Below are 23,478 nucleotides of genomic sequence, written 5' to 3' on the forward strand. Positions count from 1 at the left end.
TAAAACCTGATGAGTACATTAAAATTACTCTTTTCAGCCCGCTTATAAAAGTATTTTAACAAATTGTCCACCAGTCTGGTTATTTTATACAGTGCTTAAGCTATGTGCAGTCTTTTTAAGTGATTAGGTTTCCTGAATCTGTGGTTGGAAATTTAACAACTAAACCTAATCTTAAAGATTTCTCCTAACATTTCCTACAAGAAACCTTACATAGGAGAATCCACATAAGATTTATAACCTTGATGCGTGTCACTGCATTTTCTGTAGTTACTCGTCTAATATACCTTGACGTTTAACATAATGCATCTACTAGTCCTTCTGTGTATCATTTTCTTCACTGTCAGAGCTACATGTTTTTTCACAACAGCTTGCTAAAATCATACCTGAGACCAGGAATTCTTAGTAAACTCTGCTAGTTTGCTTTACTGCCTGTGGTAGTACATTTAATGACCTATGAGATGTTTACCATGTCAGACTTTACCATCATACAAGAGTTAATGCATCAGACAGGCCAAAGTAGATTTGATAATTGGAAAAAGGTTTCTGCCAATGAAGGCATGTTCTAAATTAGAAATCTCCTTATTAAGTCTCAAAATATAACTGAGTATATTAAACGAAGCACGGTTACTGCTTCATAGTGAATTGGTGAACTTGACCACCTGAGTCTTGGATTAATATTATTACACTAAAGGTTAGTATGATCCTCTGCTCTAGGTCTTGTACGAGGGTGACAAATTAGTAAGTTTAACAAGTGGAACACGGTTTACTTGATTTTTGTTTCAAGTGAGAAATCAGTTTCATAAAATGGTACATTCAGGACTAGTTTACCCAACACACAGGACAAAGAGGGACGTGGGTTTGATCCTTTATAGGAGATATTGCTGCAGGTTCTTCTCCAATTATCGCTTACCTGGTAAATTTCTGACTTAAACAGCCCATGCCTGTCCCACATTTTCTTTACTTCTGCATTTTTGTGTTTTCATTGTTTAGCTGCTCCAAAGATCCCTCCAGACCTAAAGTCCCACAGCCCCAAATGTTGTTCTACTGTCACGGGCAATTATAGTAAGTTACATGGCCCTGTTTCCAGCTCTCATTCTATGCCTGAAAGCAGCATCCTGGTTGGCTGTTTATTGTCCTTCTGCTTGACTGATAACAAGTTTAGTTGTAGATGCACTTGGGGTTTTGTGGCTTTGGATACTGGTTGGCTTAAAAAAAAGTAGCAACTTTATCAATCGAAAGCAGGGTTCAGAATTGTGCTCTAATCCCCAACCAAATTGACAAATCAGTGCTTATTGTGCAGTTGTCTCTGCAGCAGTTCTTGTAAACATTGCTAACATGTTAGTGTCGGATATCAATTTTACGTACCAGTGTTCTGCTGCCTAAATTGTCATGAATTTGGCTTTCCACAAGTCTTGTATTACGACTTTATGGCAAAATATAGGTGAATTGGAATAGGTTTAATTTGTTCCTCAGTAATGTAAGCTCTAGAACATGAACTTTGTCATTTATTTGCATGCTAGCGATCAGAACTTTGTTTAGAAGCATGTCAATTTTGAACCCTGCTTTTTGGGTGTGTACCAACCACATTTTAGTTCTTTGGCACGAACCAGTGCCAAGGGCTGTTACTGAAGATCCCAACCTGCCTAGTGATGAGGGGCAACCTCCAAGGGTTGGTCTCCGTATGATCACTGGGGTCTAATAACTGTTTATATTTGACTTTTGATGGATGGATGTTGCGGTGCTGGACACTTGTTAGTCACTGCAATTTTGCAACATCTTGTCTGTGAATGGGATCCTATGAATTGTGTAGGCATGCTGGTAAATGTAGTTTTTACTTTCAGTGATTAATGCAGCACCAAAGTATCTTTAGTGAGACCATCTCTTCAAATGTTATTGGCACTAATACACATCACAAATTCGGATTGTGAATCTGGTTATGCCTCATAAAAAAAAAATGCAGGAGTTTTGTAGTGTCGGCTTTTTTCATTTTTACTTGGAGTAAAATCCCAGGCTGTTTAGTGACATCAAATGACACAGGTTTGATGGTTAATCTACACGTGAACCCATTTTTTTCTTTCAGCACGAAGCTCCTTTTGGCTAATATGATATATCTTGAGTCCTGGTACAGTTTTGGTGTTTACTCCAAGACTTTCAAAACCCCATGCATTAAAAATGAAGTATGCATTTTGGTGTACTAACTTGCATGAACATTTAATATATGCATTAGCTGTGATGTGTTTGGAGCACTCAAATGTATTTTTGATTGGTTAGAGTCCTGGAAGTAAGTGCTGATTTAAGTTTATTTTTTTAGCTTTCTACACATTCCCTGTACTACATTAGTACAGATTATAATTTCCTAATATTTCTTCAAAGCTACATTATCTACTTGTGTTTTAAGCAACATGTCTAACACATGCTTGTGAAAACTTTGGAAGACCCAATTGGAAAGCCAGTAAGTGGCATGCTTTGCCACTTTACTGGCTTTCTGAGTGGGTCTTTCTATGTTTTCACATGCTAGAAGAATGATTATAAATCTTGCTCTCAAACATGAGATTCTCTCTGATATTCGTAAACTACTGTAAAAGTCTTCATGTGAGGGCTCCTGGAAAGCCATTCAAAAAAGTGACTACCTTTCAAAACTAGAAACTTATTTGAGTGGAAAATGAGCATAAAGGATTCAATATCTTAATTGTTTCGTTTATTAAGTCAAGTCAAATGATGCATTGCACTGAAAACGCCAATTTGTGCGAAATTGCCATTTCAAGAATTCCTAAGACTGGAGTATCCCCATCATGTGATGCATAGCCTTCAAAGCTGTTGGAAGTTTGATTGCAAAAGGATTCTTGGGACAGAGGGTGGATGTTAATGAATTCAAAAAGTACACCCATTATGAACAAAGATCATAAAGCAACCTTACCTTCTTCATTGGACTTGATAATCAAACATTTCAATACTGGAATAGTTAACTTGACTAAGCGGAGGGCCTAGCAGAAACTTTGGGAAACCGATAAGGCAGTAAACCCTCCAAACTTAGGATATCTGTTTGGCGCTGCAATCAAAGCAGTAGTGCTTGGCAAATGTATGGAATGATCTCTGGCTGACAGCTCTGCAAATGTCAAATCCATCTTTTTTTATTTTTTATTAAGGCAGCAGTGGCTGTTTCCCCCTGATAAAATGAGCCTCCGGTTTGCCCAAAGCAGTCAGTTAGGCAGGTTTGCCCAAAGCAGTGATTTAGGCTTCAGGAGACATGCCGTAATGTTGGATACTAACCATTTGGCTGTCGTTCGAGAACAAAGGCCTGTATGATCAGCCATGTAGTTAATATGCAGCTTGGCCTTGCTCATATCTTTGACCAGTCCAATAAGTTACCCAATTTTTTTTAACAATGTAAATTATGCAGTAACCTTTCTGCTGGACATGGTAAATACAGGATATCTAAATGGATGTTCTCTGATTAATGTGGAGATTTACTTGTTTTTGTACGAAAAGAGCAAATCCATAAAAATATTTAGTGACAGTGACATACAGTATATTCTGTTTTTGAGTACTGAGGGCTTGAAGCGCACTCCTCCTTCTACAGCAGTGATAAACACTTAAAAAGGCCCTCTTCCGAGACTGGTGTTGGAAGAATCCTTGCTCATAGGAGAAAAAGGTGGTTCCATTATTTAGAATACTAAACTAGCTCTAATGTGAGAGGTTTGCTTAAAAGTGTTGGTGTTCCCAGGCCTTATAATTAACTTTTCACCGAAATTGTCAGAAAGGATTCTTAAGAAGTACTTTTGCAGTAAGTGTTAATCCTAGCAAAATGTGCTTTGATAGATGCAATCTGTAAGCCAGACCTAGCTAAAAACTGTGGTTGTACCATTTCTTCGCTGGCAAATTTGGGTCTTCTTCATCTTCCAGACATTAGATGCAGAACCTCATCCATTTGAAGAGTGGCAAGTTTCTAATACAATAACATTTTGCTTCCTTGTGGATGGTTTTCTGGAAGGTTTTCGTCTCTTCAGGTGCTAAGAAGCTCTGTAATGAACCCCTAGGGATAGAGAACATTTCACGACATCCTGAAAAGATTGTATCTGTACTGAAGCCATAGATATATAACTGAGGATCTGAATGCCATCAGTACTGGGGCCATTATGGAGCAATGAGAAGCATTCCCTCCTTTTAGGCAACAATTTGAGTATCACCTTTGGATGTAGTGGGATCTGTGAAAATGGTTAGCAAAATGCCTCTTCTCTCGTAGGGGATTTCCATGTATAGTCATAAGCACTGAATAGTTCCGCGCGCCTGCGGGGACCCCGGAACACTGTTGTGTAATATATTCTTAAGTGCAATCATCAGCTCCTTGACAAAAAAGGTCTGTGAAAAACACTTAAGAATAACAATGTGCAGCCTATGTGAACAGCTACACAGGCCAAATTGTTAGAAGAAAAAACTGTTGTAGTGTAAATTCACGTTTAAACCTCAATTTATTCTATAAATACATAAATACATTCTCATATTTTATTTACACCTCTCATGAGAATAAAACAATGTAGGGCAGTGTAGCCCATAGGCTGCCATTATACAGAATGAAAATAGAGCTGTGCCTTTAAGAAAGTAAAGTCTTCCTGTTTCCCATCATGCACAGCAAAAGGCAGTTGCCTCAGTTCTTTTTCCGGCTCCTTTCTGACAGGACCCTGAAGCATTGAGCTCTACCTCACAAAATCCTTTTGTGACAGAAATTCATTTAAAATCTTTTGAATTTCAATTTCACTCGACGTTTTTAACATTGAGTGATCATTTTCTATTTTTTTCTGTTAGATTCTGACAGAATTTTGAGGTTTTTCTACTTCAGAAATGCCTTCACTGTTTGACAAATGCCCTTCTTGTGGCAGAAAAAAGGCCAAAACAGATCCACATCGGGTCTGCATAATTTGCCTTCCATCCAGCCACAAACCGGAGTCGTGTGACATCTGCAAAACCTTCTCCAGAAGGACCCTTCGTGACAGGGAGAAGATCCGACTCCAGGCGAAAGAGGACAGGAGGAAAAGTGGTCATTCTACCACAGAGCGAGGAGAAGGTCAGTCTTCTACCAGGGCTCACACTGTTTCCTCTATAACTCCGACCAGACCGGCTCAAAAACGGCACAGGTCTCCGACGACGTCGAGGGCGTCGACGTCGAGGCAAGGAACGGCGCCAACATGCTCGCCGTCGAGGAGTGGTTCGCCGGCGAGAAAGAGACATCGCTCGCCGTCGACGACTATTTCGCCGTCGAGACGGCGTGGACTTTCGCCGTCGAGATCTGGGTCGCCGTCGACACGGCGAGGACGTTCCACGTCGAGGAGATCTGAATCCGGCTCGACGTCGTAGGCGTTCACCGTCATCATGGCGACGTCGAGGGTCGTCGAGAGAGTCTCAACGGCGAGAAGAATCGACGGCGAAGGGCACTCGCCGTCACCGTACTTCATCGAGGAGTGTGTCGATGTCGAGACAATCAAAAAGACCTAGAAGGGTTTATACAACCTCAGAATCCTCGGCTTCACTCATCCTCCTTCCAGCGTCTCCACAACTCTCTCCTCGACAATCACCATTGCCACAGACGCCGGTAACACCTACGGCGCCTCTTCCGGCTCCTCCTTCAGAGTCTGTTTTGAGGACTCCAACGCGGTCTGTAAGACGTTCGGGACATTCCTCTAGACGCTCTTCTTCCTCTCGGCACCGTCATGAATCACAGAGATCTCAGCATTCACATCACAGGCGTTCTTCGTCTACACGGGACTACTCTCCAACCCTATCGGACTCACCGTCCCCGAGAGTGTCCCCCATAGATGATGTGAATACGTTCCAGGAGGTCTTAGTACGAGGGGCGACCAAGCTGAACATCCCGCTGGCGGTACCTGCCCCATCGACGTCCGTGATCTTTGAGACCTTGCATCACAGGACATCTTCCAGACCTTTGCTTACACTGGTTCCAGGTCTCCTTGAACCAGCAATGGATATTTTCCTTGCACCGGCCGCAACAAAGTCTGCTCCTTCCAGACTTATTAAAAAATATCGTCCACCAGAACAAGATCCTCTATTCTTGAGGTCGGACCCAGTACCTGATTCGGTGGTCATAGTAGCGGCAAAGAAACTGCATTCAACCTCACCGTCTTCTTCTTCGCCTCCAGATAAAGAGAGCAGAAAGATAGATGCTGCAGGACGAAAAGCATGTTCTACTGCAGCCGTCACGATGAAGGCAGCCAGCGCTGCTGCGTTATTAGGGCGATACGACCGTGCCCTCTGGGACTCTTTAATGCAGTTTGCGGAACATCTTCCTAAGGATAAGAGGGAAGATTTCCTGGAGGTCGTGGGTGAGGGAGCCATGGTTTCTAACCAAATTATAAGTGCTGCAGCTGACTCTTCGGTGCTATCCGCACACAATTATGCACACGGGATAGCGCTCAGAAGGCATGCATGGTTGAGACTTACATCACTCAAACCTGAAGCGCAGCAGAGAATACAAAACTTGCCTTTCTCGGGCTCCACCTTGTTCTCATGCCGATGACGAGATGGCTAGAATGAAGGCTGAACTAGATACCCTGAAAGCGGTAGGCATGGAAAGACCGAAAGAACAAAGAAAGGTTTTCCGGCCATATCAACGACGACTTTTCACCCACCGGTATCAGTCGCCACACTGGATGTCTTCGCGCCCCCAGCAGCAGCAACAGCAGCAGCATCAAAGGGGTTTCTCCACTCAGCGAAGGTCGACAAGGGGTCGTTCAACACCTCAAACTCAGGCAACTCGACAGGCTCCCAAGTCTAAGCCCTGAATCTTTGCTTCCCCCTCCTCCGTTATCCACTCCGGTAGGGGGGAAGTATCTCAAATCATCTGGACGAGTGGCTACGCATCACAACAGACGCCTGGGTATTGAATATTGTGAGACATGGTTACGCTCTCAGATTCACCAGTTCTCCCCCATCTGTTCCACCCAAAACAGCCAACCACCATCTCGAAGCTCTACAGTTAGAGGTCAATATCCTATTGCAAAAAAGAGCCATAGAACCCGTTCCCATCAGCCAACAAGGGAAGGGGATTTATTCGAGATATTTCCTTGTACCGAAAAAAGACGAACAAGAGGTTCGATGGCATCTGTCGCTGTAGATACGCATGTTCTGCAATAGCTCGCCATCTGGTGTTGGGCCGGAGTGTTACAAGTTGTTTTTCTTCGAAGAAGTCTTTCGAGTCACGGGACCGAGTGACTCCTCCTTTTGTCTCCATTGCGCATGGGCGTCGACTCCATCTTCGATTGTTTTTTTTCCGCCATCGGGTTCGGACGTGTTCCTGTCGCTCCGAGTTTCGGAACGGACAAAATAGTTAATTTCGGAAGATTTTCGTCGGTATTGTTGCGTTCGGGATCGGCGTACTTAGATTCAACACCGCATCGAAGATCGAAGAGCTCCGGTGCCCTTCGGGGTAGTTTTTCGATCCTCCGTCGGGGCCTGGTCGGCCCGACCGCGTGCTGAGGAACGCCGATGGAACGGACCCCGTTCCGTTTCTGCCCCAAATGCCACAATAAATACCCCTACACAGACCAACACTTGGTCTGCAACCTGTGCCTGTCACCTGAGCACAGCGAAGACACCTGCGAGGCCTGTCGTGCGTTCCGGTCCCGAAAAACACTCCGAGACCGTCGAGCCAGAAGACTTCAAATGGCGTCCGCACCGACAGCCCGACGGGAGTTCGAGGAACAGGAGGAGGAAGGTACCTTCTCGATCCAAGACTCAGACTCCGAAGGATTCGACGATACACAAACCGTGAGTAAGACGTCGAAAAACACACAGAGAAACATTTACAAGGCCCAGGGGACGCCACTGCCACCAGGCCATGGCTCGACCCATAAATTCGGTGACCGACCGTCGGCACCGAAAAAGGCCAAAACAGTGCCGAGATCGTCCGACTCCGGTCGAGACACCGGCACGCAGCCTTCTCGGGACCGAGAAAGTGCTGGAGACAAGCCTCGACACCGAGATACCGGTGTGGACACGGCTCGACGCCGAGACAGCGGCACCGAAACAGATCGACGCCGAGAGGTTTCGGCCCCGAAAAGGAAAAAAGTCACCTCGGAGCCGAAAAAACACGCAGACAAAGTTTCGACGCCGAAACAAACTGCAAGCGACCCAGCTTCAGGCTCTTATACAGAAGAGCACTCGCTAACCTCCCAAATGCAAAAGCATAGGTTTGAGGAAGAGCTACAAGCAACTGATGTGGACCATACGCAAAAGCGTATCTTCATTCAGCAGGGGACAGGAAAAATAAGCACCCTTCCCCCCATTAGGAGAAAGAGAAGGTTGGAGTTCCAGACGGAACAAGCACCACAACCAAAAGTGGTTAAAAGAATTACACCACCACCCTCTCCTCCGCCCGTGATTAACGTTTCACCAGCACAAACTCCATCTCACTCCCCAGCTCACACCACCATGAGCCAGGGTGACCAAGATCAGGACGCATGGGACCTATACGACGCCCCAGTGTCAGATAACAGCCCGGAGGCCTACCCTACAAAGCCATCTCCACCAGAAGACAGCACCGCGTACTCTCAGGTGGTGGCTAGAGCAGCACAATTTCATAACGTAAGCCTCCACTCAGAACAGGTCGAGGATGATTTCTTGTTCAACACACTCTCCTCCACCCACAGCTCCTACCAAAGCCTGCCTATGCTCCCTGGTATGCTCCGGCACGCAAAAGACATATTTAAGGAGCCGGTCAAAAGTAGGGCAATCACACCACGGGTGGAAAAGAAGTATAAGCCGCCTCCTACGGACCCGGTTTTCATCACTACACAGCTGCCACCAGACTCTGTTGTTGTAGGAGCAGCTAGGAAAAGGGCCAACTCTCACACATCTGGAGATGCACCACCCCCAGATAAAGAAAGCCGCAAGTTCGATGCAGCTGGTAAAAGAGTCGCAGCACAAGCTGCAAACCAGTGGCGCATCGCGAACTCCCAGGCACTACTTGCGCGCTATGACAGAGCCCACTGGGACGAGATGCAACATCTCATTGAACATCTGCCCAAGGACTTCCAAAATAGGGCGAAACAAGTGGTTGAGGAGGGACAGACCATCTCCAACAACCAGATACGTTCCTCCATGGACGCTGCAGATACAGCTGCACGGACAATTAATACATCTGTAACTATCAGACGGCATGCATGGCTCCGAACGTCTGGATTTAAACCAGAGATTCAACAAGCAGTTCTCAATATGCCTTTTAATGAAAAAGAACTGTTCGGTCCAGAAGTGGACACAGCGATTGAGAAACTCAAAAAAGATACGGACACTGCCAAAGCCATGGGCGCACTCTACTCCCCGCAGAGCAGAGGGAATTACAGCACATTCCGTAAAACGCCCTTTCGAGGGGGGTTTCGGGGTCAAAGCACACAAGCCAGCACCTCACAAGCAACACCGTCCACTTACCAGGGACAGTATAGAGGAGGTTTTCGGGGACAATATAGAGGAGGGCAATTCCCTAGAAATAGAGGGAGATTTCAAAGCCCCAAAACCCCTACTACTAAACAATGACTCACATGTCACTCACCCCCTCCACACAACACCAGTGGGGGGAAGAATAGGTCATTATTACAAAGCATGGGAGGAAATCACTACAGACACTTGGGTTCTAGCAATTATCCAACATGGTTATTGCATAGAATTTCTACAATTCCCTCCAAACATACCACCAAAAGCACAAAATTTAACAACACACCATTCCAATCTCCTGGAGATAGAAGTGCAGGCACTATTGCAAAAGAATGCAATCGAATTAGTGCCAAACACACAAATAAACACAGGAGTTTACTCACTGTACTTTCTGATACCAAAGAAGGACAAAATGCTGAGACCAATCCTAGACCTCAGAGTAGTGAACACTTTCATCAAATCAGACCACTTCCACATGGTCACACTACAAGAAGTATTGCCATTGCTAAAACTACACGACTACATGGCAACTTTAGACCTCAAGGATGCTTATTTCCATATACCAATACACCCATCTCACAGGAAATACCTAAGGTTCGTATTCAAATGAATACATTACCAATTCAAGGTACTGCCTTTCGGATTAACAACCGCACCAAGAGTCTTTACCAAATGTCTAGCGGTAGTCGCTGCACACATAAGAAGGCAGCAAATACATGTGTTCCCATATTTGGACGACTGGCTAATCAAGGCCCATTCGTTCATACAGTGCTCAAATCACACAAATCAGATCATACAAACCCTCTTCAAACTCGGGTTCACCGTCAATTTCACAAAATCCAAAATTCTGCCACGCAAGGTACAACAATACCTGGGAGCCATAATAGACACATCAAAGGGAGTAGCCACTCCAAGTCCACAAAGAATTCAAAATTTCAACACCATCATACAACGCATGTATCCAACACAAAAGATACAGGCAAAGATGGTATTACAACTCCTAGGCATGATGTCATCATGCATAGCCATTGTCCCAAACGCAAGACTGCACATGAGGCCCTTACAACAATGCCTAGCATCACAGTGGTCTCAAGCACAGGGTCACCTTCTAGATCTGGTGTTAATAGACCGCCAAACTTACCTCTCGCTTCTATGGTGGAACAACATAAATTTAAACAAGGGGCGGCCTTTCCAAGACCCAGTGCCACAATACGTAATAACAACAGATGCTTCCATGACAGGGTGGGGAGCACACCTCAATCAACACAGCATACAAGGACAATGGAACGTACATCAAACAAAACTGCATATCAATCACCTAGAACTGCTAGCAGTTTTTCAAGCACTAAAAGCTTTCCAACCAATAATAGTTCACAAATACATTCTCGTCAAAACAGACAACATGACAACAATGTATTATCTAAACAAGCAGGGAGGGACGCACTCCACGCAGTTAAGCCTGCTAGCACAAAAAATTTGGCATTGGGCAATTCACAACCAAATTCGCCTAATTGCACAGTTTATACCAGGGATACAAAATCAACTCGCAGACAATCTCTCTCGAGATCACCAACAGGTCCACGAATGGGAAATTCACCCCCAAATTCTGAACACTTATTTCAAACTCTGGGGAACACCTCAGATAGACTTGTTTGCGACAAGGGAGAACGCAAAATGCCAAAACTTCGCATCCAGGTACCCACACAAACAATCCCAAGGCAATGCCCTATGGATGAACTGGTCAGGGATATTTGCTTACGCTTTTCCTCCTCTCCCTCTCCTTCCTTACCTGGTAAACAAACTCAGTCAAAGCAAACTCAAACTCATATTGATAGCACCAACTTGGGCAAGGCAACCCTGGTACACAACGCTGCTAGACCTATCAGTGGTACCCTGCATCAAATTGCCCAACAGGCCAGATCTGTTGACACAGCACAACCAAAAGATCAGACACCCAGATCCAGCATCGCTGAATCTAGCAATCTGGCTCCTGAAATCCTAGAATTCGGGCACTTACAACTTACCCAAGAATGTATGGAAGTCATAAAACAAGCAAGAAGGCCATCCACCAGGCACTGCTATGCAAGTAAATGGAAGAGGTTTGTTTGCTACTGCCATATTAATCATTTCTCTTCCATTAAAATACACCTTGCAGCAATATCTGCATACCTGCAAACTACCTATTCAACTTCCCTATATAAAATACCAGTCATTAAAGCATTCATGGAGGGCCTTAGGAGAATTATACCACCAAGAACACCACCTGTTCCTTCATGGAACCTAAATGTTGTCCTAACTAGACTTATGGGTCCACCTTTTGAACCCATGCACTCCTGCGACATACAGTTCCTAACCTGGAAGGTGGCATTTCTCATCGCCATTACTTCCCTGAGAAGAGTAAGCGAGATTCAGGCGTTTACTATACAGGAACCTTTTATACAACTACACAAAAATAAAGTCATCCTAAGGACCAATCCTAAATTTTTGCCAAAGGTTATTTCACCGTTCCATCTAAATCAAACAGTGGAACTTCCAGTGCTCTTTCCACAGCCAGATACCGTAGCTGAAAGGGCACTACATACATTAGATGTCAAAAGAGCATTAATGTATTACATTGACAGAACAAAAAACATCAGAAAGACTAAACAACTCTTTATTGCATTTCAAAAACCTCACGCAGGAAACCCAATTTCAAAACAAGGTATAGCCAGATGGATAGTTAAATGCATCCAAATCTGCTACCTTAAAGCTAAACGACAGCTGCCCATTACACCAAGGGCACACTCAACCAGAAAGAAAGGTGCTACCATGGCCTTTCTAGGAAACATCCCAATGCAAGAAATATGTAAGGCAGCCACATGGTCTACGCCTCACACATTCACCAAGCACTACTGTGTACACGTGTTATCCGCACAACAAGCCACAGTAGGTCAAGCTGTATTAAGGACATTATTTCAGACTACTTCCACTCCTACAGGCTGATCCACCGCTTTTGGGGAAATAACTGCTTACTAGTCTATTGCAGAACATGCGTATCTACAGCGACAGATGCCATCGAACTGAAAATGTCACTTACCCAGTGTACATCTGTTCGTGGCATCAGTCGCAGTAGATTCGCATGTGCCCACCCGCCTCCCCGGGAGCCTGTAGCAGTTTGGAAGTTACCTTCAATTATTTATATATGTATCATCTCAACCTTAAATAGGTGCATACTTAGTCACTCCATTGCATGGGCACTATTACTACAATTCAACTCCTACCTCACCCTCTGCGGGGAAAAACAATCGAAGATGGAGTCGACGCCCATGCGCAATGGAGACAAAAGGAGGAGTCACTCGGTCCCGTGACTCGAAAGACTTCTTCGAAGAAAAACAACTTGTAACACTCCGGCCCAACACCAGATGGCGAGCTATTGCAGAACATGCGAATCTACTGCGACTGATGCCACGAACAGATGTACACTGGGTAAGTGACATTTTCATTTCGTCCCATCTTAGATCTGAGGACAGCAAACAAATGGATTCGCAAAGAAAAATTCAGGATGTTAGCCTTACACCAAATTTACCCACATCTACGTCAGGGCGACTGGCTCTGTGCGATAGATCTTTGCGACGCTTACTTTCATATCCCAGTAACCAAGAAACATCGACAATTCCTAAGGTTCACCGTTGGAAAACGCCATTACCAATTTGCAGTTCTACCTTTCGGCCTAAAATCAGCGCCGAGAACTTTTTCCAAATGCATGGCGGTAGTAGCCGCCCACTTGAGGAAACAGCGAATATTCGTCTACCCCTATCTAGACGATTGGCTCATAACGGCCTCCAGTTGTCTCGAGGCACAACCACATTTCAAATGGACTCTACAACTGCTGCAAAAACTTGGTCTTCAAGTCAATCTCCTGAAATCTACAGCAACACCTGTTCAGAGGTTGCATTACTTAGGGGCCATTGTAGATACCAGGCTAGGAAAGGTGTTTCCTTCGGAGGAACGACGGTTATCGATTCTCCAAAAGTGCAAACAACTGCAGGAAAGACCTCAAGCCACTGCAAGAATAATAGCTTCTCTACTGGGCTCGATGGCGTCTTGTATCCATCTGGTTCCCAATGCTCGCCTCCATATGAGACCATTGCAGGAAAATCTGGAGGATCAGTGGTGTCAACTGAGGGACGATTGGGAGAACAAAGTCCTTCTTTCTCCTCACACCCTACAATCCCTCAAGTGGTGGTGTTTACCCAGCAATCTCTTGGTGGGGATTCCGTTCCAACAACGGCCTCCATCTCAAACCATCGTAACAGATGCGTCACTGCTCGGATGGGGGGTGCACATGGAACATCTTCGAGTCCAAGGCGAGTGGTCACAGAGAGAGAGTCTCTATCACATCAACCTGCTGGAACTTCGCGAAGTCCACCTTGCGCTCAAAGCCTTCCTTCCCTCTCTGAGAACGGAAACTCTCCTTCTCCAGACAGACAACGTGGCCACTATGTACTACGTGAACAAACAAGGAGGCACCAGGTCCAGAATTTTATCCAGAGAGGCTCAGACAATCTGGCATTGGCTTCTAGCCAGGAACCTGTCGCTAGTGGCAACTCACCTGCCCGGCATCCAGAATGTTCAAGCGGATGCCCTCAGTCGGGTAATGGACGAGAACCACGAATGGGTACTACACGACGACGTCGTTCATTTCATTTTCGCACTCTGGGGTACCCCCTCTACAGACCTATTCGCAACCCCCGAAAACAAAAAATGCCAAAAGTTCGCCTCCAGATATTACCATCCAGGGACATTGGGGAATGCCCTATGGATAAGCTGGTCAGGAGCATTTCTTTACGCTTTTCCACCGCTTCCCCTGATTCCGGCGGTCCTCCAGAAGCTGTCCAATGCTCAGACCAAAATGATCCTAATTGCTCCGGAGTGGCCACGCCAGTGGTGGTTCCCAGACCTTCTTCACCGGTCACTCAAACCACACATCAGGCTACCATATCGTCCGGACCTTCTCACGAAGTTCAGAGGGCAGATATCTCATCCCAACCCCTCATCGTTGAGTTTGGCAGCATGGCTCCTGAGCTAGTGCAATATGGACACTTGAACCTACCTCAGGACTGTATGGAAATTCTGAAGGAAGCAAAGCGCCCTTCCACACGATCAGCCTATGCAAGCAAGTGGAAGAGATTCTGCATTTGGTGTTTACACAACAACATTGACCCGGTTTCCTGTGGAGAACAATCTATCCTGCCATACTTGTTAAGTTTGGCAAAATCGGGCTTACAACTGTCGTCAATAAAAGTTCACTTGGCGGCGGTAACGGCATACAGAAAGAGTCCTTCACAAACTTCCTTTTTTCGGATTCCGATTATTAAGGATTTCCTAGAAGGTTTAAAGAAGGTTTTTCCTCCCATTAGAAAGCCTTCTCCTCCATGGGAACTGAACGTTCTTATCACGTCTGATGCTGCCGCCATTCGAGCCGATACATAAGGGATCGCTGCAGCATCTCACATGGAAAGCTGCTTTTCTGGTGGCAATCACTTCAGCGCGTAGGGTCAGCGAAATCCAGGCCCTTTGTGCTCAGGAACCCTACACGGTTTTTCATTCTGCGAAAGTGGTAATGAGAACTCATCCAAAATTTTTACCTAAGGTAGTCTCCGACTTCCATGTGAACCAAACAATTTCATTACCGACTTTCTTTCAGAATCCAGCTACTCCTGCTGAGAGAACTCTGCACTCTCTGGATGTAAAGAGAGTCTTGAAATTTTACTTGGACAGGACAAAAAGCTTACGAAAATCACAACCGCTTTTTATTAACTATGGCCCAATCAGAACCGGTTTGGGCACATCTAAACAATCTTTATCCAGGTGGATTGTTTCATGTATAATGTTATGTTATCAGTTAGCAAACAAATCCCTTGGTGGTAGGCCAAAAGCCCACTCTACCAGAGGGAAAGCAGCTACTGTAGCCTTGATGAGAAATGTCCCTTTGGCAGAAATATGCAAGGCTGCCACTTGGAGGTCGGTCCATACCTTTACTAAGCATTACTGCCTTGATACAGACGCTAGGGCAGATGCGCAGGTTGGACAGGCCTTGCTCAAGAATTTGTTTGCATGATTCATGTTTTCTCAGTATTCTTATGTTTACTCCACCGCGGTTATGGGGATGGGCTTGCTACTCTATTCAGTGCTTATGACTATACATGGAAATCCCCTACGAGAGAAGGAATGGTTTCTTACCTGTAACTCCAGTTCTCTCGTAGGGGTATTTCCATGATAGTCATAAGCAACCCTCCCTCCTCCCCGGTGGAGTTGACATAGAACATGAATATTATTGAGGTTGGTACTCCAACAAATGTTTTGTTTCTTCATGTCAGGTTACTAGCCTGTAAAAAAGAACTGAGGCAACTGCCTTTTGCTGTGCATGATGGGAAACAGGAAGACTTTACTTTCTTAAAGGCACAGCTCTATTTTCATTCTGTATAATGGCAGCCTATGGGCTACACTGCCCTACATTGTTTTATTCTCATGAGAGGTGTAAATAAAATATGAGAATGTATTTATTTATGTATTTATAGAATAAATTGAGGTTTAAACGTGAATTTACACTACAACTGTTTTTTCTTCTAACAATTTGGCCTGTGTAGCTGTTCACATAGGCTGCACATTGTTATTCTTAAGTGTTTTTCACAGACCTTTTTTGTCAAGGAGCTGATGATTGCACTTAAGAATATATTACACAACAGTGCTCCGGGGTCCCCGCAGGCGCACGGAACTATTCAGTGCTTATGACTATCATGGAAATACCCCTACGAGAGAACTGGAGTTACAGGTAAGAAACCATTCCTTACTAATCAAACCAATCGAGTAAAAAAACATTACCCTGGAATGGAGGTTCTGGAAAACTGAATCCATAGTCATCACATTTTGAATTTTCTTATATAGCTAATTAGCTTTTGTTACAGACAATTGGGTCCTTTTTTTCATTCAATTTTGTCATTTTGAAAATGTAAAGATGTTCCGAGGTCCTCGGATGCGTAGAGATATTGAAATGTTTATGAATTCAGAGAAAATGCCAAAGATTAAGCACTTAGTTTTACAGGTATAAACTGTTTTGAACTTTTCCTTTCCTCTAGTGGACCTTCTAATTATATAGAAGCCCAGTTGTTTGTTCAGGTTTGTGTTTCTGAGCCATTTGCAACTTGCTTAATTTAGATCACCTATTGCTGTTTTTCAATAACATTTTACATGGATAATTGTACTGGTGGTTTACAAAGTTTGTTCTCCAGTGCATTTAAAGAACAGAATGTGTTTGGTAACTTTGTTAATTTCCCCCAATTTAGTGTTGGCATGTGGAAGACCACAGGCCACTGCTGTGTACAAGGTGTCGGAATATGCACGAAGGTTTGGAGTGCCAGTAATAGCAGATGGTGGGATTCAGTCTGTAGGACACATTGCAAAGGCTCTTGCTCTAGGGGCTTCCACAGGTAAGGTATTCAGATTGTGAAACCTCAGTTAGACTGAATTGTATTTATTGGGGTCTTGGTACTCTGTAATTATAGTAACGCTTCTATTTATTTTTGCAACTTGAATTCTGATTTAGTTTTTTTTCTCACAATATGTGGCCCGCTTGCAAAACTCAATGAAATATTCTTACATATCTGTGAAATAAAAAGAATACTCACATAAAGAATATTTTTCCTTTCATTAGCCCTAGCGGAAATGTACGTAATCTGGTATGGTTTGAATCTTAAATGAGTCCATGTAGCTGAGAAGTCTGATATTGCATGATTTTAACTTTTTCTGTGCATTCCCTTCCTCCACCTGTAGGTTTCAATTGTGGTAATCTTTATATTACCATTATTAGGAGGCAGCTCATCCATTGATTTAACAAAAGTGCAACGTGATTTAATTTCCAGCCATTTACTAATATAGCCACCACTTCTTGGCCATATGATACAGATAGTAATTTCACCAGGAGAAAATAAAAACCAGTAACGTAGTGCAATTTGGAAATTATTGTTATCACTGCATACACGTTTCTTGGTGAAGCCTGGAAGGATGTGTTTCAGTTTGTTGAAGGAAACCAGGACCCACAGACTCAACCTCTGATTCTAAGGTGATCTTAAACCTATTAGCCTTAAGTTGAGTAGAGCATGCACCCATATTTTGTGGCTAAGAGTGCTCTGGAGGCTAATGTTGCCACCTACTGCTGTAATTTGTGTGGCCGTAGAGAAACTATCACAGTGAAGTGTCAGGGTCTGACATTACCGCACCAACTTCTTGCACATCAACTAAGGCACGGTAGACCATTTACTGGGGACTTACAGCGGTGCTAAAGTTATATTGCCAGTTGGGTTACAGTAGAGTATTTCATTCTTAGGAGAAAGAACACTGGCACTGTAGCCTGGTTAGCAGGTTTCAGTGTGCTGTCAATAGTTGAGATGTGGGCTTAAAGTAGAGGGACACCTGAAAAAAAGCCTGGTGTCCTACAGGCATCACACATTGGCTGTGTGCCTGCACTTCAACAGAAGAATAGCAACAGCTGCACTGTATCGTAAAGACTTTGCTGACACTGTAGGAAAGTGCCCCTTTTTGACAGTCACCCCCACTTTTTTCTGGTAATTGATGCAGTTTCGAATGAAGGTGCACTGGGTCTTGCTATCCAGGTTCTCAGTGACAGATCTTTCCCTAAAACTGTACAAGTGTTCACCAACTGACAATAACTTTGGCACCCACTGTAGGAAAGTACCATCTTGCCTGGCATGTTGCCCCCATATTTCACTGTATGTATGTTTTAGTCTGTGTCACTCAGTGCTCATAAGTATGTGCCCTGTATGTGTTCCCTGTGTGATGCCTAACTGTCTCACTGAGGCTCTGCTAACCAGAACCTCAGTGGTTATGCTCTCACTGCTTTCCAAATTTGTCACTAACAGGCTAGTGACTAAATTGACCAATTCACATTGGCATACTGGTACACCCATATAATTCCCTAGTATATGGTACTGAGGTACCCAGGGTATTGGGGTTCTAGGAGATCCCTATGGGCTGCAGCATTTCTTTTGCCACCCATAGGGAGCTCTGACAATTCTTACACAGGCCTGCCAGTGCAGCCTGAGTGAAATAACGTCCACGTTATTTCACAGCCATTTACCACTGCACTTAAGTAACTTATAAGTCACCTACATGTCTAACCTTCACCTAGTGAAGGTTGGGTGCAAAGTTACTTGGTGTGTGGGCACCCTGGCACTAGCCAAGGTGCCCCCACATCGTTCAGGGTAAATTCCCTGGACTTTGTGAGTGCAGGGACACCATTACACGCGTGCACTGTACATAGGTCACTACCTATGTACAGCGTCACAATGGTAACTCCGAACATGGCCATGTAACATGTCTGAGATTATGGAATTGTCACCCCAATGCCATTCTGGCATTGGGGTGACAATTCCATGATCCCCCGGGTCTCTAGCACAGAACCCGGGTACTGCCAAACTGCCTTTCCGGGGTCTCCACTGCAGCTGCTGCCAACCCCTCAGACAGGTTTCTGCCCTCCTGGGGTCCAGGCAGCCCTGGCCCAGGAAGGCAGAACAAAGGACTTCCTCTGAGAGAGGGTGTAACACCCTCTCCCTTTGGAAATAGGTGTGAAGGCTGGGGAGGAGTAGCCTCCCCCAGCCTCTGGAAATGCTTTGATGGGCACAGATGGTGCCCATCTCTGCATAAGCCAGTCTACACCGGTTCAGGGATCCCCCAGCCCTGCTCTGTTGTGAAACTGGACAAAAGAAAGGGGAGTGACCACTCCCCTGGCCTGCACCTCCCAGGGGAGGTGCCCAGATCTCCTCCAGTGTGTCCCAGACCTCTGCCATCTTGGAAACAGAGGTGTTTGTGGCACACTGGACTACTCGGAGTGGCCAGTGCCAGCAGGTGACGTCAGAGGCTCCTTCTGATAGGCTCTTACCTCTCTTGGTAGCGAATCCTCCTTCCATGGTAGCCAAACCTCCTTTTCTGGCTATTTAGGGTCTCTGCTTTGGGGAATTCTTCAGATAACGAATGCAAGAGCTCACCAGAGTTCCTCTGCATCTCCCTCTTCACCTTCTGCCAAAGGATCGACTGCTGACTGCTCAGGACGCCTGCAAAACCGCAACAATGTAGCAAGACGACTACTAGCAACCTTGTATCGCTTCATCCTGCCAGCTTTCTCGACTGTTTCCAGGTGGTGCATGCTCTGGGGGTAGCCTGCCTCCTCTCTGCACCAGGAGCTCTGAAGAAATCTCCTGTGGGTCGACGGAATCTTCCCCCTGCAACCGAAAAGACTGCATCACTGGTCCTCTATGTCCCCTCTCAGCACGACAAGCGTGGTCCCTGGAACTCAGCAACTCTGTCTAAGTGACTCCCACAGTCCAGTGACTCTTCAGTCCAAGTTTGGTGGAGGTAAGTCCTTGCCTCCCCACGCTAGACTGCATTGCTGGGTACCTAGTGATTTGCAGCTGCTCCGGCTCCTGTGCACTCTTCCAGGATTTCCTTTGTGCACAGCCAAACCTGGGTCCCCAACACTCTAACCTGCAGTGCACAACCTTCTGAGTTGTCCTCCGGCGTCGTGGGACTCCCTTTTGTGACTTCGCGTGGACTCCGGTTCACTTTTCTTCTAAGTGCCTGTTCAAGTACTTCTGCGGGTGCTGCCTGCTTCTGTGAGGGCTCCCTACGTTGCTGGGCGCCCCCTCTGTCTCCTCATCCAAGTGGCGACATCCTGGTCCCTCCTGGGCCACAGCAGCATCCAAAAACCCGAACCGCAACCCTTGCAGCTAGCAAGGCTTGTTTGCGGTCTTTCTGCGTGGGAACATCTCTGCAAGCTTCATCACGACGTGGGACATCCATCCTCCAAAGGAGAAGTTCCTAGCTCTCTTCTTTCTTGCAGAACTCCAAGCTTCTTCCAACAGGTGGCAGCTTCCTTGCACCCTCAGCTGGCATTTCCTGGGCTCCTGCCCACTCTTGACACTGTCGCGACCATTGGACTTGGTCCCCTTGTCTTACAGGTACTCAGGCCTGGAAATCCACTGTTGTTGCATTGCTGGTGTTGGTTCTTCCTGCAGAATCCCCCTATCACGACTTCTGTGCTCTCTGGGGGTAGTAGGTGCACTTTACACCTACCTTTCACGGTCTTGGGGTGGGCTATTTTTCTAACCCTCACTGTTTTCTTACAGTCCCAGCGACCCTCTACAAGCTCACATACGTTTGGGGTCCATTTGTGGTTTGCATTCCACTTTTGGAGTATATGGTTAGTGTTGCCCCTATACCTATGTGCTCCTATTGCAATCTACTGTAATTTTACACTGCTTGCATTACTTTTCTTGCTATTATCTGCATAATTTTGGTTTGTGTACATATATCTTGTGTATATATCTTATCCTTATACTGAGGGTACTCACTGAGATACGTTTGGCATATTGTCATAAAAATAAAGTACCTTTATTTTTAGTACTTCTGTGTGTTGTGTTTTCTTATGATATTGTGCATATGACACCAGTGGTATAGTAGGAGCTTTACATGTCTCCTAGTTCAGCCTAAGTTGCTTTGCCATAGCTACCTTCTAGCATCTTAAGCTGCTAGAAACACCTCTTCTACACTAAGGGATAACTGGACCTGGCACAAGGTGTAAGTACCTATGGTACCCACTACAAGCCAGGCCAGCCTCCTACACCCTCTGTAAGTCCCTAGTAGACTGTACCCCAGGTACCTAGGGCAGGGACAACAGAGGGTCCCAAAGGTCTGCAGCATGTATTGTGCCACCCTCGGGGTACCCTCACCTAGGACATGCGGACTGCCAGTGTAGGCTGCATGTCTTGGTGCAGCTAAAAGTGAAAACAAAACATGGCACGTAGCCTGTGTGCCATGCCCACTAACGCTGCATGCAATATATGTAAGTCACCCTTACAGCAGGCCTTACAGCCCTAAGGTAGGGTGTATTATATTACCTGTGGACACAAGTGCAAGAGCAGACATGCCCCTGCTGTGTCTGCCGATTCTTGGACCGGGAAGGCATTTTAAGTACTGTGCTGGACCAGGTCAATGAGTTCCCCATCTACATGTTGGCTTCACTGAAACTAGGGATGTTTGGTATCGAACATCTTGGATGAATAACCCCTCACTGGTTCAGAGATTGATTTATTAATATCTGCACCCAGAGAGGGTACCTTAGAGGTGCCCCGTGAAAACCTCCCATCTGCTGGTGTACTGGCAGACTAGTTCTAGCCATCTTGCCACCAACAGACATGTTTCTGATCCCCAGGGGTGAAAGCCTTGCTCTCGGGCGGCCAGGAATAAAGCCTGTTCTCGCAGGGGGATTAACACACCTCTCCAAACAGGATGACATGCAAATCTGGCTTCCAAGGCAGGGGTCGTCAAAGAAGCCCACCACCCTTGGTATACAGATCTTGGTGATGGCAGAATTTGGAACGGAGACAGTGTTATGCCCACTTCTCACAGGAAGTGGTCGTTATAGGGGCGCAGTTTCCTCAAGGGTAAGTCTCCCATTGGCTACTACACTGCACTCCCCTGAGCACCCCTAAATTCAGTATTTAGGGGAGCCCCTGGCACCAGAAGATCAGATCCTGAGGAAGGAGGACCCTCCACAGACGCATGAAACTGAAGACCAGTGACTGAATGCGAACCCTGCCAACCTGCCTGCTGATTTTGACAGTAGTGCAAAAGACACCTCGTCCTGCATTTGCCTGTGCCTCCAAAAACCTGGGAGGTCTGCCAGCCTTCACCCAAGAACCAGGAACTCCCGTGGAACAGCTGACCTGCCCAAGAACCCTGCGAGGACCCAGAATCGCCAAAACCCAACGTCTGACATCACCACTGCACCCACGCCTTCAAGACAGACATGAAGTGGACCAGCGGGATCAGCGTGCTTCTCAGGCCCTCCAGAGACCAAGCCCACCTTGACTTGGTCCCCCGTGCACTTCACAGCAACGCCTGCAGCTTTTTTCTGCAGGCCCCTGCCCTCAACCGCAACTGCCTCTGGTGACAGCAACCCAATGGCTCACTGCATCTGGGTGCCGTACACCGAGGAGAGGAGCACCACTGGTGTCCCTATCCGAGCATTACAAGAACTAAGCCCATATTGTGGTCTGGTTGCCCAGTCCTCACCTGCAGTATCTTTCTGCCCATACCAATCCCATTGATTTAAATGGGGCACCCGATGCTCAGCAGTACCAGTGAACCTGGCTGCCCTAGTGCCGGTCTGAGGGGACCTATTGGTGTTGCCTAGAACCTTACCTTAAGGTCGGAAAATTGGTCCTGCAAGTTGCTGTGGAATATCTGTTTGCTATGTATGTTTTCTGTCCCATAGGGTAACATTGCACTTAGTGTCGCATTTTCAAACCTGTGATAATTTCAATTGCAAAACATACTTATGTGATCATATTGATTCTGGTGCGTAACACTTTATAAAAACTTGTTTTTGTTGTAAATTGGTGTGGATCTCCTTGTAGAGTTGTCTCATTTATTGACTGTGCCTATGGTAAATTCTAACACTCCTCTCTAATGAGCCTAAGGCTGCTCGACCACACTACACCCTAAGAGAGCACTTTGGGATTGCTAGAGCAAACCCCTGTCCACTATTAAGGGAACCCCTGGACTCTCTGCACAGTACATCTAATTTTTGATATATAAAGAGCCAGCTTCCTACAGACACTTGCTCTGCAACTACATGGAAAAGCAAGCATTCTTTCACCAGGCATTAGAACCTGGATGCGAATGCAGCAGCCAGCTCAGCAGTGGAACTAGCAAATTCTATGAAACCTGTTTCAATAATATGAGCTTGCTTCTCACTTTAGCCATGTGTCACATACTGTTTGATTCAAGCACGGAAGTCTATGAAAGAGCTTATGCTGAAGAAGTTACTTAGCTGTAGCAGATATGGCTGCCTCCCGAGGCTCCCTCAAAGCCTCAGTCCAGTCCTTGTCATCAATGTCAGTCTGCCTTCCTAGCACCTCTAAGAGTGGGTAATGTTTGGTCAATTCGAAATGAGCAAACTGTATATTTTTGCTGTTTTAT

General features: G+C 45.6%; 1 protein-coding gene across 1 annotated transcript in view; it reads left to right on the top strand.

Moving 5' to 3' along the window:
- The window catches only part of IMPDH2 (inosine monophosphate dehydrogenase 2), a 357,093-nt gene that overhangs the window by 171,703 nt on the left and 161,912 nt on the right, over nt 1-23,478 (top strand). Inside the window, exon 10 of the mRNA XM_069206199.1 lies at nt 16,767-16,910. Coding sequence (XP_069062300.1) covers nt 16,767-16,910 — 144 coding nt within the window. The remainder of the gene's footprint in view (nt 1-16,766; nt 16,911-23,478) is intronic.

The sequence above is a fragment of the Pleurodeles waltl genome, chromosome 9, assembly GCF_031143425.1.
Source record: "Pleurodeles waltl isolate 20211129_DDA chromosome 9, aPleWal1.hap1.20221129, whole genome shotgun sequence".
NCBI classification, from domain to species: domain Eukaryota; kingdom Metazoa; phylum Chordata; class Amphibia; order Caudata; family Salamandridae; genus Pleurodeles; species Pleurodeles waltl.